The sequence below is a fragment of the Eucyclogobius newberryi genome, unplaced genomic scaffold (genome assembly GCF_026437365.1).
Source record: "Eucyclogobius newberryi isolate DKJ021-1_F unplaced genomic scaffold, fEucNew1.0.hap1 SCAF_15, whole genome shotgun sequence".
Taxonomy (NCBI): domain Eukaryota; kingdom Metazoa; phylum Chordata; class Actinopteri; order Gobiiformes; family Gobiidae; genus Eucyclogobius; species Eucyclogobius newberryi.
The window spans coordinates 11,318,973-11,333,429 of record NW_027315779.1 but is presented as its reverse complement, the minus strand read 5'-3'; the positions used below and the strand labels follow the sequence as shown (position 1 = coordinate 11,333,429).

Genomic DNA, 14,457 nt, shown 5'->3' with positions numbered 1-14,457 from the left:
TATAGTATTTTCATTAGAAATCTCCGAAATGAAAAGCCACAAACAGTTTTCCGGAGCATTAATGTTAGCGACGAGGTCCATTAGGGCGCTATTTACGCACTCGCAGCGAAAAGGGCCGAAGTTTGAGTCACAGATCGTGTGTTTTTATTTGAGATTGACTTTTTTTCTAACAAAGCGCACCAATATTTGAGAACCCAGAGCAGCTTGTGGCCATTTAAGTTGTGTGTAATTATAGTAAGAAGATCCCGTTTATCCACAGCCCTGTTTCACTGCTAAACCACGAGGGGGCAGTGTAATCACATTTTGTGTTAAAAAGCGTTAAAATTAAAGCTTCACGATTTTCTCCTCACGCACTCGGCCCGAGCGGAATATCGGCCGAGATTGGGGATTTCGACGCCCATCGATGATATGGTAAAAAGGGCAAATATCATCCAGTTTGAATATGGAGTTTTCTCTCTGCGTTTGACTGAATTCAATCAAACTAAAGCACGACCAGGGAACATCCTCCGGATCCGGGTTCAGAACTGCAGGTTCAGATCTTTAGGGTCAGATCTTCTTTAGGTTCAGATCTTTAGGTTCTCTGCTTCTGACTGGTCTAAAGTCCAACACAGGCCACACATTTCCCTGCAAATGCGATCACTTTTCAAAAGCTTTAATTGGCTCCTGAACTAAGCTTCCTTTGTAAACACAGCCCTATGTGCGGCCCAAGCAGCTGCAAAGGGCCCCAAAGCCACCAAGGGCCCCCAACAGGATCTAAAATTGTATTACAAGTTCTGACACGTTACATTGCACTTACATTACACATTGCACCCCAATATTACAATTAATCTCAAAACAAGAACAAAAAGTTTAGGGAGAGGATTCCACCTCCAAATGCAGATGTTCTTGTGTCTACACCATTTTAAACCTTATAATTAGTTTCTTTCACCTTACTCTTTCTGTTTTGATGTTGGTAATAGAAGCACAAGTGGATGTGCTTGGGGCCCCCTGAAGGCTTGACATAGACTTCCCAGGATGCTTTGTGCCTTTGCGCCTGTTCACGGGTGTTTTTGACCATGACGGAAACGGAGAATGGCACGTTATTTTTTTGCCCTTTTTCAAGGCCTCGGCTCGTGATACCGCGAGGCGAAAAAAAGAAAAAAAAACTCTCCGGCCTGTTCACGTCTTCCTCTCCTTTGTGTCAAGTTTAGCCCGTGCGCCGCTCACTTCTGCGTCCCCGCTCCAAGTGTGGAAACTTAATCCCCAAATCACCGCCCTGTGCCGGGCCTGTCACGCCGACGCCGCGCACACATGTAATTATAGGACGCACACATGTAATCACTCTAATCCGGCGGGTTGTGCTGGGCAGACGGCGGCCGGCCTCGGATTGGTCGCACGGCTTGTGGCCCGTCTCCGATGAGGAATATGAATCTTCGACGTGTGGAGATATGGCATTTTGTTTGGGTGGTTTGTGGTTTGTTATTACCGAAATGACTCTCTGCTGATGCGACGCTCCCTCGTGGAAAGGGTTCATAGGAATATAAAAAGAACTTGAGATTTCGGTACCGTTTAATGTTTAATTTTATAGTTTGTGTGCGAGCTAGTTCAGTGGAGACGAGGCGCAGGTCAGATCTATGGAGAGGCAATAAAAGCACTTGAGAGAAATATTTGCTAGTCGGAAGGATTCGTGCAAAGCTACGGAGCTAATCAGCCGTGTGCTATACTTTATTATGCACATAAGCTATCACGAAACTGGTTAGTCTTCGCCGTGCCTTGACACATTCATCCATGCTCTAACTCATAGAAAACAAACCCGGAGAGGAGTTTAGCTTCATTCACGCTTGTTTGATGACTCTTGTTTGAAAGTCCTCTCCCTCCGAGCGTCAACAACTCTCCGTTCTGACTTTCTCTGATGTGTGATGTCATATCCCACCTGTGACGTGGCTCTGAGATCTTCTGCGCTGTTTTTAAGTCCATAAATCCTCGCCAAACTCCGTAAGAGCTAGCGATGGGGAAAGCTAGCATTTGGTTCTCTCTCTCTTATGTAATTCCCTCTGCAGCCAGTAGGTGGAGCCACAAGGTCAGTTCTTAGCGTGGGAAAAGACTGAATGACATGGGATTCGAGAGGATGTTAAAAGGACAAAAATAATACAAATAATGCATTATATTTGTCCTTTAAAGTGCAAGTGACAGGTTCTCGTGTTTTTATATAATAGTTTTACTTTGGTCAAGGGGAAGTTTGTGTTTTACAGAACAAAAGAAATGCATTCAAATCATAGCACCAACAACTATCAACTTGAATGATACATTTTATTTTGAAAGAGAAAACTTCACATTAAACATTTTCAGAGCTAAACAGTTTTAAGCCGAAATTTGAACATAATCAAAGAAAAGAGGCTCTGGGCACCAGCAGGAGGCCGGTCCATGTTTAGTCCTGACTCTGGCACCAGCAGGAGGCCGGTCCATGTTTAGTCCTGACTCTGGCACCAGCAGGAGGCCGGTCCATGTTTAGTCCTGACTCTGGCACCAGCAGGAGGCCGGTCCCTGATCCACAACCTTTAAACTAAATAAACAGACCAATAAGTAACTCAAACTCCTCTTTAACCTTGTGAATAACTGACAGTATCATCGACCCTCGGGTCTCGATCCTCCTCACGTTCCACAGAAAAGACAGTGTAAATATTGACGTGTGATAAACGGCTGAACTTTGACCTGTGTCGTTCACTGCGTCACCGCTGCTGTGTCTGTGAGGAGAAGATCTGTTTAGTCTTCATCTGCACCACCTACAGTCACTCGCCCGCAGAACGCCGAATACCTGCGCTACGGTACACGGTCCAGGCTGTACTCTGAATACTCTGAATACTCTGATACTTTCACAGTATTTCTCACACCATCAGTATTCTGTCAGTCTAACCCTCGTGTGATCTTTTCCTCGGTGTGTCGTCCACGCCCAGACGAAGCATCTGGCTCCTCGCGGCGCTGCTGTCGGGACTTGTCCAGGACCAAGTTTGAAGAGGACATTTGTTTAAAGGCGAGGTTCTTCCGAGACGTTTAAACAAGCTGAACGAGCGCCGGAATGTTCTTCTTGGCGTTGCGCTCGAGACTCTCACACTGCAGATGATTTCACACTTTTAAGTCGTTCCGACGAACGGCGAGTGGCGCGACGAAACCGAGCGCGAGCCGACACTTCGAAAACGCCGTCCGCAGAGCTGGCCAAACGCCGACTCGCTCGTGCCTCCTATTGGTCGGACTCTGAGCGACGGGTGGATTTGACCCAATCACGTTGAGGCGTGAACGCTCAGTCGAAGCAGAAGGAATCGTGTTTGTCAAATTGTTTTTTTGTTGATTTTTTTTTTTTTACTGCTCATTTTCTTTTTATTGTGTTGAAAGATTTCGATTGAATTAATTCCAAAATATAGACGTCACCCTCAAGTGCAGTACTCCAACGTTTTATTTACTACAATGAGGCCTCTCGACCACTAAATATTGGCGGCCCATTGGCAAAGTGTCAAATAAATGTTGCTTTCTTACAACTATAGTATATTATATGTATTGTAAGCTAAGTTCTGTTGTTAGCACTGTTACCTTGCACTGTTAGCATGCTAATTGTGGTCAGCATCCTTGAACAAATCTCCGCTCAGTCCTTCAAAGTTGTGAAACGTGTTCAAGAATCTCATCGCTGTGAATACTCGAGATGTCACACACTATCTGTTCAGCTTATCTCCATGGAGACGATCGGAACCTCCGCAGAGAACGTTTCACCGTCTGAGCGCTGTAAACGTGGCTTACGCTGCCTTTAACCTGGCCGTCGTTTGGCTAATTTGGAGAACGTGCTAATAGCATCGGGTAAACGCATTCAAATCAATAACCGGGTTTTACTGCCGTTTTAATCACGGCGACGCCCAGATCGATGCAATATCTGCGCGGCGACACCTGCCAGAGCCCGTATCTCCGGCCAACGCCTTCGACGAGATATGAGTCTGAGGAGCGAGGGGAAGAGCAAGGGGAGGAGTCGGGGGAGGAGTCGGGGGAGGAGAGGGGGAGGAGAGGGGGAGGAGAGGGGGAGGTGTCGGGGGGGGGGGCGTGAAATATCTGACAAAGATTCCAGGAGGGCTGTTTTAAGAAAAGAAAACTTTAAAGAAAGTCTTGGTAGATTTAAGACACGCCCCCTGTGCACCGATTCGTCCACTAAAAGGGGCGTGGCTCTCAAAATGATTAGCATAAAAATGACTGTCCATTAATCTGTCTCACTCACTGACTTCTCCTTTCTGCTGTGCCCTAATTAAACCCTTAGAATCTTAATCAAAACGTTAAAAAATACACTATTGATCAAAGAATTGACTTATCGAGGGAGATGAAAACAAACAAAACAAAATACCGGTACTTCTTTTTTTTCCTTTTGTTGTCTTGTGTTTTTTTTTTATGTCTTCACTCTTTTCTTTCAGTTTGAAAAAAATAAAATGAAAATAATTACTTATAATAGTAATAATAATAAGCTAGAGGCGAAATGAATCACAAATTGATCGTATTAGTTTATTCTGCTGTAATTCTCTTGCAAAAACGATGGCTAATAACGTCAGTCTCCAATAACACACACACTTATATTTAACTCACTTCAGCCCTGAAGTGGACCTGCTTTGGTTCAGTTCTGGTCCTTGTTGGTCAAGTCCAGGTTCAGTTTTGGGTTTTATTCTGTCTAAACGTGTCTAAATGTGTCTTAAAGTGTCTAAAAGTGTCTTAATGTGTCTAAAAGTGTCTAAATGTGTCTAAATATGTCTAAAAGTGTCTTAAAGTGTCTAAATGTGTCTAAATGTGTCTAAATATGTCTAAATATGTCTAAAAGTGTCTTAAAGTGTCTAAATGTGTCTAAATGTGTGGTGTTGGTTTTTGGACTATTTCTGGCTCTGACTTTGAGATCGTTACATAAGACTTTCCTAAGATGAAAATAATGTACATAGTTTAACCATGAACCTGGGCTACGACTAAACGGCACAAAAAGAGTCCAAAAAAAAGACAGAAATGGGCCTAAACTCAGAATTGAGTCTGGACTGAGCCCTGGATTTGAGACGTTTGAACGCGCGGATCAAACAAATAATCACCATTTCTGAAAAAAAGTCACTTTGCAGCGTTTTCGCCCTTCACAAGACGCTCTTTCTGCAGTGAGCAGGCGAGGAGCGAGTATAGAGGATAAATACATGAAAGTATGCTGTATGTTATGTATATGTGTGAGTGTAATTGTGTGTGTAAATGTGTGTTGAATGCTGATGAGTGAAAGCCATTGCTTATCGAGGAGGATGAAAACGCTTGAATAAATATTGATGTAACTATTAGAACAGATTTAAATATGGGTCGGGAGCGTATATTTGTACACTGCAGCGGTGCGTCTCAAACTGCGGTACGCGGACGGCCCGTTTTAGACTCGTTTTATGTCTCGGGAGTCACGATTTCGACCGAGAGTTTCACTGCAGTCGATGTGAAGATTTATGAGTAACTTAAAGGTTTTTACGATTTTCAGATTTTCACTTTATTTGGTACGTTTATGCTTGTCGTGCGTGTAAATTATAGTTTCGCAACAATCGAGCGGGTGTTTGTGGAGAAGACGTGGAAAAATCTGTAGAAAATGACAGGAAGTGACATCACACCAGGGACACTCGTTCCAGTCAAAGTTTATGCAGAATTTACACAAAAGAAACAACTTTTTTGACTCTAAACATTAATTCATCAAAATAAAGTTGCTTGTATATATTTTTATTTGTCAAAAAAAAAGACAATAGATATGTTTTGGCCCAGCTAATTTCCTAGTGTGATGTCATCAATTACAAACAGGAAGTACAATTATACACCTAAACAATGAGCTATTCTGGGATATTTTTTTTTTGTTTTTTTGCAAAATGTTTGTATATATAATAATATGTACATATTTGTCTTAACTCCATTTTAGTTCAAAGAGTTGTTTGACCTGTAGGGGGCGCTTTAAAGCTGCATCACCAGTACATTTATTATTTAAATCTGTCTCTAACGACAGGGATTTGTTATCAATAAAACTTAGTTTTTAGGTTGATATTGTATTCTTTTATTTTATTTTATCTATCTAATCACAATTACAAGCGTGAAGTCCAGTTCCTGGGCTTAATATGTTGCATTTAATCTTCTAAATATGACAAAAAGCCTCGACCGCATAGAAACACCCCGTTAATATCATAATTCATATTGTGGTTTAAGAGTTCTGTTTTTACTTGAGATGCACCTGCTCTAATACGTCTCCACACCAGTAAAAGCAGCTCAGTCAGGCAATTACTATAATGAAAGTACTGGAGTATTCTCTGCATTGAAGTATTGAGTATTTTACATTTTAAATAACAGTTATGAACAATAACTTTGTTGCTTTATTTTCATCTTGTCCTGCATTCGTCGTGTAACTGTGAAGACTCGTTCATTCAAATTAAAACATTTTTTTGTAAAAGTACTGGAATATAAGTATTACATTTCAAATTGAACGTAGACATAAATACTCAACTAAAGTACGACTAAACTAAAGTACAATACTCCACTGCATTTAAATGACCAAAAGATTTATTCAGTCTCGGAAAATCATGCCGTTCGTTCTTTACTACGCGCCAGCTCTGCTCTCCGCGGACCTGACCCGTAACTTGGTGATGTAATGTAATGTAATGTAGGGCTTATCTCAGTCGGGAGGAAATTACATATTAATGAAACAAACAAATAAATATGGTTTAGTTATTATACACCAGAGAGGTCACGGCTTTAGTAAAGTTCCGTAGTGCGGCTTTAGTAAAGTTCCGTAGTGCGGCTTTAGTAAAGTTCCGTAGCGCGGCTTTAGTAAAGTTCCGTAGTGCGGCTTTAGTAAAGTTCCGTAGTGCGGCTTTAGTAAAGTTCCGTAGTGCGGCTTTAGTAAAGTTCCGTAGCGCGGCTTTAGTAAGGTTCCGTAGTGCGGCTTTAGTAAAGTTCCGTAGCGCGGCTTTAGTTAGGTTCCGTAGTGCGGCTTTAGTAAAGTTCCGTAGCGCGGCTTTAGTAAGGTTCCGTAGCGCGGCTTTAGTAAAGTTCCGTAGTGCGGCTTTAGTAAAGTTCCGTAGTGCGGCTTTAGTAAAGTTCCGTAGTGCGGCTTTAGTAAAGTTCCGTAGTCCGGCTTTAGTAAAGTTCCGTAGCGCGGCTTTTGTAAAGTTCCGTAGCGCGGCTTTAGTAAAGTTCCGTAGTCCGGCTTTAGTAAAGTTCCGTAGTGCGGCTTTAGTAAAGTTCCGTAGTCCGGCTTTAGTAAAGTTCCGTAGCGCGGCTTTTGTAAAGTTCCGTAGCGCGGCTTTAGTAAAGTTCCGTAGCGCGGCTTTTGTAAAGTTCCGTAGTGCGGCTTTAATGAGGTGAACAGAAAACACTGGTGCACCGCGTGTGAAATAAAGGTTTCTTTCTGGGACTTTATTCAAACAAACATATTTACTATTCACACAAGAATCACCTTATGGACTGGATACAGTTAAAGCTATGAACAAGGTACAAAACAGGGTTCAACATGCGGGGTAAACAGAGACAGCGCCCCCTAACGACGGAGAAGCGCGCTTATGTACAGCACTCGTCCCATCGGGCCCAATGTCAGTGCGCGCGCGCGGAGCTGCGGGGGAGGAGCGCGTGTTGATCTTTATTGAAAAGGGAAAAGGAGGAAAAAGAGCTGTGACGTGACTTTAATTGAGACTCTTGGACGGTTTAATTTAAAGAGGTTGTGGTGAATGTGCAACGTTTTTGAATCAGTTTTCCAGCAGCCCCCAAAAGCCCCCACTCTCACTAAACAAATGTACAGAGGAGACGCGCGCCACTGCCACGTGACCATGACTCTCGTGTCTGTGATTGGTCAGAATCCTCTGCCTTATTTACATGATCTATGGACACACAGTGGCTGTGAACGACGCGTCTTCGTTAGAAATCCACAGGCGGCAAACGCGTGAAACCCGCATATTCCACGTCGGTCTCTGTTTGCTGGAAAGTGACTAATCCAGTTTTGTGTGCGTGGCGCGTGTCCGTGTGAGCGTGGGAGCGCGCGCCCGGTCAGCTGTTGTATTGGCACGCGTTGAGGCTCGTGCCCAGGCTCGTGCCCGGGCTCTGCAGGCCGCTGTAGCTGAACGGCGGGTGCTGTTTAGACTTGAGTCTGAGCGTGGCCAGGCTCGAGTTGCACGTGTCCCGGTACACGCTGTAGGGAGACCCCGGGGGCCCGTACGGGCACGCGGACGACGTCATGGCGGAGTTGATGCCCGAGGTGCCGATCCCGTTCAGGTTGCTGATGTTGTTGAGTCCCGGCCCAGCCATGGAGGGCACCCCAGAGTGTCCCATCCCGGACGCCATTGTCATGGAGATCGTGTTGGGCGACGCGGAGAACATGGACTGTGACGTCAGCGGGCTCATGGAGTTGAAGAAGGGGAAGTTCTTTGTGGAGAGCGGCGCTGGCGCGAGGCCCTTGTTGGTCCAGTTGTTGTAGGTGTAGGCGGGGTACATGTCGTCATAGGGCTGCACGAGCCCCCCGAACTGCGGCAGGTAACTGTTCTTACACAGGTCCATCTGCTGGTTCCGCTCGCGCTTCCGCCACTTGGCGCGTCTGTTCTTGAACCAAACCTGCACGAGACACACGCACGCGCTTAGCAAAGGCACGTCACATTCAAACACATATATACTTCAAGTTAAAACACAGCTTTTAATTACAAACTGGTGCTGGCTCTTAATTTACTGAAACTTTGAGCTCAAACATGTCTAAATAACACCTCTGCAGCAGAGACATAGTGTTTACATATAGTTTTATACGTCACTTTTACGCGCGCCTTTTGGGCCTTTATAGCTGTTTAATAACTCACGAAACACGAACCATCACGGGACCCCAAATGCAATCATTTCATATTTAAACATATCAGGAACGTGGATGTAATGTTAATGTAGAAAAAAATGTTTTAGTTCCAAAGTAAAGTGCTGCCAAACCCTTTTGAGTGAATGACAAGATTACGCCTCATGGAGCATTTCATGTTATTATTGCCTTCGGCCCAGAATCTGGGCAACAATCTAAACTGCTTAAGAGTCTCCTCGTTTTTTTAAATTATTATGATTGTTATTTAAAAAATGGGAACAATAAAAAGGGATTTATCCGCGAAAAAACAAACTTTAATTCATAATAGGCTTATTTGTTTTGTGGAATATTGAACAAACGAGACCAGTAAAACAGTAGTTCTAACACGCGGTGTGACGAGTGAGATATTCTACACACATCTTCTTTACATTTAGTTTGAGCCTCTTCGACAGAGACACTGCTCTGCTCAGTTACCGAGCTCTGAACGCGCGTGAGCCGCGTGCAACGTGAGACGCGTCTGGAGCGGAGCAGGCGCCAGCTGCTGAAAGACAAAACCCGCCGCGATTGTCTGCTCTGAACCCCGCGACACATCCACGAGCCCTGGTGTCCCCTCCAGAGCAGGGCCGCATGTGGGCTATGGTCCTGGTTTAGTCCTGCTCTAGTCCTGGTTTAGCCTGCTCTAGTCCTGGTTTAGTCCTGGTCTAGTCCTGGTTTAGTCCTGGCTTAGTCCTGGTCTAGTCCTGGTTTAGTTCTGGTCTAGTCCTGGTTTAGTCCTGGTCTAGTCCTGGTTTAGTCCTGGTCTAGTCCTGGTTTAGTCCTGGTCTAGTCCTGGTTTACCCTGCTCTAGTCCTGGTTTAGTCCTGGTTTACCCTGCTCTAGTCCTGGTTTAGTCCTGGTTTAGTTCTGGTCTAGTCCTGGTTTAGTCCTGGTCTAGTCCTGGTTTAGTCCTGGTTTAGTCCTGGTCTAGTCCTGGTTTAGTCCTGGTCTAGTCCTGGTTTAGTACTGGTTTAGTCCTGGTTTAGTCCTGGTCTAGTCCTGTCTTAGTCCGGTTTTATTCTTAAAATCTATAATAATCCACCATCCCCACCAGAGCAGGGCCGTGCACAAGAACGACATGTGGGTTAAGGTCCTGGTTCAGTCCTGGTTTGGTCCTGGTTTAGTCCTAGTTTAGTCCTGGTTTAGTCCAAGTTTAGTCCTGGTTTAATCCAAGTTTAGTCCTGGTTTCGACCTGGTTCCAGTTTGTGTTCCTAAAATCTTGATTAATCCTGGATGCTGTTTTTGTCCTGTTTCAGACCATAATATTGTGATTAATCCTGGTTCATTTTCACGGTTTGGTGCTATATTTTGGCTTCAAATCGGGATTAAGATTTGTCCTGGTTTAAATTTGGGTTTTGTCCTGTTAACATTTTGTCCTAATGTTTTCTTCACCATTGGTTTATTCCTGGTGTATTCCTAGTTTAGTCCTGGTTTAGTCCTGGTTTAGTTCCCCAATCAGAATCAAAATTAGAAAAAGGCTTATAGCCATTTGTCGATAAACATAAATCCTAGTTTAGTCCTGGTTTAGTCCTGGTTTAGTCCTGGTTTGGTCCTGGTTTAGTCCTGGTTTAGTCCTGGTTTGGTCCTGGTTTAGTCCTGGTTTGGTCCTGGTTTAGTCCTGGTTTAGTCCTGGGTTTGTCCTCAAATCTGGATTAGTTCTGGTATAAATCTTTGACCCGGTTCGGTTTTGGTTCAGTTCTGGCCCGGTCCTTGCTCAGTCACGTCACATGTTTGGTTCCGTCACGTTCCCAGTGCGTCTCGTGCGTCAGTCGGCGCGCGCTCCGTCGCAGCAGCAAAGAGGAGGATAATGACATTTGTGACACATGTTTCATTTTGACCCCAGACACACCGGGGATGGGTCAAATCCCTTTTGTACCGCGCTCATAAAACCGCGCGTCAAAGTTGTGTCAATGTTTCCTTTCCGCTCGCGCGCGCTGAAACGTGGCCTAAAAATCGTGTTTATTTTGCATCAAGACGTGGGAGAAGTTTACCTTATTCTACAAATTGCAAATTAAGTTTTAAATAGCGTAATTGAGCTATAAAAAGAAAAAATTAGGAAGAGAGACGGATCGGATTCTAACTCGTTAAATTGCACTTAATTGCAGCATCGCTCTCGCGCGACGTTTCCGTGACTGCGCGTCGTTTTTAGTGGGCTACTTATTCTTTTTATACGTCTGTTGTTCTTTCTAAACTGAATATCATTTGTCTGTAAGTCTATTTATCGCAACGCCTTGTTTTTTACTTGCCTTTCATTTCGTTTGGCTTATAGTTTATATTATTATTTCGCGTTTTATTCTTCACTGACGATGGCAATACAACTTTTGACTCTGAAATATATTAATATGAATAATAATAATATTAATAATAATATTAATAATAATAATAATAATAATAATAATAATAATAATAATAATAATAATAATAATAATAATAATAATAATAATTATAATAATAATAATAATAATAATAGGCATTTAGACAAAAAGTATTTCTTGAATCAGTATTTTATTTTGGGGATGCTTACTTACTTACTATATACTTACTATATTATGCGACATTTTTAAGATTTGTTTCCATTCAAATTAAATAATATTTGTTTTAAATTGACGGTTCTAATTTCCCACCATTCTGTGAAAAGACATGAATAACTTTTAGCTATTGAGCCACTGCTGTAATAACAAAGATTTAAACTAAAGCACATACAAGCGGGACTACTAAAACAGGACTAAAACAGGACTAAAACAGGACTAAACCAGGACTAAAACAGGACTAACCCAGGACTAAAACAGGACTAAAAATGGATTAAACCAGGACTAAACCAGGACTAAACCTGGACTAAAACAGGACTAAACCAGGACTAAACCAGGACTAAACCTGGACTAAAACAGGACTAAACCTGGACTAAAACAGGACTAAACCTGGACTAAAACAGGACTAAAAATGGATTAAACCTGGACTAAAACAGGACTAAACCTGGACTAAAACAGGACTAAACCTGGACAAAAACAGGACTAAAAATGGATTAAACCTGGACTAAAACAGGACTAAAACAGGACTAAACCAGGACTAACCCAGGACTAAACCAGGACTAAACCAGGACTAAATCAGGGCTAAACCAGGACTAAACCAGGACTAAACCAGGCCTAAACCAGGACTAAACCAGGACTAAAAGTGAGAACAAGACAGGGCTAAACCAGGACTAAACAGGACTTAAAACGAGAACAAGACAGGACTAAACCAGGTCTAAAGCAAGAGAAAACCAGGGCTAAACCTAGGACTAAACCAGGGCAAAATCAGGACTAAACCAGGACTAAACCAGGGTAAAACCAGGATTAAACCAGGACTAAACCAGGGCTAAACCAGGACTAAACCAGGACTAAACCAGGGTAAAACCAGGACTAACCCAGGACTAAACCAGGACTAAACCAGGACTAAACCAGGGCTAAACCAGGACTAAAACCAGGACTAAACCAGGACTAAACCAGGGCTAAACCAGGACTAAACCAGGACTAAACCAGGACTAAACCAGGACTAAACTAGGACTAAACTAGGACTAAAACCAGGACTAAAACCAGGTCTAAAACGTGACCAAATCAAGTCGACATCAGAACTAAACTGGGCTCAAACCAGGACCACACGCGTCTCTCTCTGTGTCTCACCCGGACTCGCGCCTCGGTCAGGTTGGTCCACACCGCGATCTCCTCCCGCGTGCTCATGTCCGGGTAACGGTTGCGCTGGAACGTGGCCTCGAGCTCCTGCAGCTGCTGGCTCGTGAAGTGCGTCCTCTGCCGCCGCTGCTTCTTCTTTTTGGGGTCGTCCGCGCCGCCATCGTCCGCCCGGAGCTCCGCGCTGCGCTCCTTCTCTGCGCAAACAACAGTGACGTCAAGAGAAGCGCAACCGCGTGTGACGCATGCGCAGTGAGTAATGCGCAGTAACGGCAAGACCTTCGAACCTGAATAATAATAATAATAATAATAACTTGTATTTATATAGCGCTTTTCAGTGACCCAAAGACGCTGAACATAATAAAAAAAAAAGGGGGGGGGGGGGTATTTACAGACAGGGGGGGACAACACGTACAGAACACATTAATATACAGATAAAATGAACAAGACAGAAGAAGTAGAGAGAAACAGATGGGGATGTAACAGGGGGTAGAAGAGTTGAAACAAAACGTCTCCGAGAAACGCAATTTGCAAAAACACATTCATCCGTATGGAAAATGTGTCGGTTTTGTTCTTTTGTATTCAATTTCATGAATTTTCTCATTGAATAATATTTTTTATTGCATTTGATTTGGCTTCTGAAAACCTCCTTTTCTAATTGTAAATGGACTCTTCAATTTAAAAAAGAAAGAAAGAAGCGTAAACCTGACAAAAATACACAAGGAGACGCAGACGATTTGACAAAGAAATCAATTGTAAGGAAGAAACCAAAGATCAACAAAATACAAAAACAACAACAAATATATATTTAATAGTTAGGAATAAGAATTATAGTGTAGGGGCATGAATAAAATGGGATAAATTAAAAACATCCCGCACTATGAAACCCGTAATAAATAGAAAATTATAGCAAACTTATTTTACATTATAAATAAAGATGTAATTTAAAGATCGAACAATTTTAGATATAAAATTGGAGATAGTCTATTTTATTCAAAGCTATTTATTAAATTCAATTCAATAATTTGTATTTATTTAATTAAATTCAATAATTTGTATTTATTTAATTCAATTCAATAATTTGTATTTATTTAATTCAATTCAATAATTTGTATTTATTTATTTCAATTCAATAATTTGTTTAGCAAAAAATCTGGCATAAATTAAACTGAAAATAATCCAATAATTACAGCATTACCGTAAATGTCATGCATCAAATTAAAAATAAAATGTTTTATTTTTATAGTTTTCCCTCTCTTTACGTATTTTCCTCCCTTTTTTATTTTACATTATGTCGTATTTCTTCTTAATTAAATGAGCAGTAGGAGAATAGTTTATCATTTAACACATTTAAGTTAAAGTGGGCCATCTACACACACATAACTCTGCCAAACATTGAAGGTTTTCAGAGTGCAAGCCCGGTCCACACGCCACTGCTCCCGCGGACACATCCTCTGTTTATTTGGAAAATTGTTGGGCTCCATAAAAGACTTTACAGTGGCAACACGACACTTGTACTTTTAATTTGACACTTCAACTCGTTTTCATTTCCTTATGTCAAGTTTTCCATAATATTCTATCAAATTGACTTGTCTATTGCGCGCGCGCACACACACACACACACACACACACACACACAGATGTTTTTTCTTTCGTAATAAACCAAGTTCCTGTAATCCAATTGTTTTTGTTCTGAAGAGTCATGTTTTAAAACTAAACCTGTGCCGTTTGTTCCGTGGTAAATATTCTCCTGAATTAAAAAAATAAAAAAATTGAGAGAGAGAGATTGCATCTGACACAATCCTATGCTGACGATTGTCTGGACACATGGGATTTGTTTTTGTTAAATACAAAAAACGTGCGCGGTGCAGTTCTAAAAACGCTTGCGTCTCGCTTCTCCCTGGCCCCGCCCCTTCAGCTGCGGGGTCAGCACGTGCAAAG

General features: G+C 42.4%; 1 protein-coding gene across 2 annotated transcripts in view; it reads right to left on the bottom strand.

Annotated features, from left to right (window-relative positions):
* Nucleotides 1-7,381: 7,381 nt before the first annotated feature.
* pitx1 (paired-like homeodomain 1) overlaps nucleotides 7,382-14,457 on the bottom strand; it is a 19,171-nt gene continuing 12,095 nt past the window's right edge. For both annotated transcript variants that reach the window (XM_072446030.1, XM_072446029.1), the window contains exons 2-3: nucleotides 12,511-12,713; nucleotides 7,382-8,592 (exon numbers count right to left, since the gene is read on the bottom strand). In XM_072446030.1, the coding sequence (XP_072302131.1) occupies nucleotides 8,032-8,592; nucleotides 12,511-12,713 (764 nt within the window). In that variant the 3' untranslated portion in view covers nucleotides 7,382-8,031. The remainder of the gene's footprint in view (nucleotides 8,593-12,510; nucleotides 12,714-14,457) is intronic.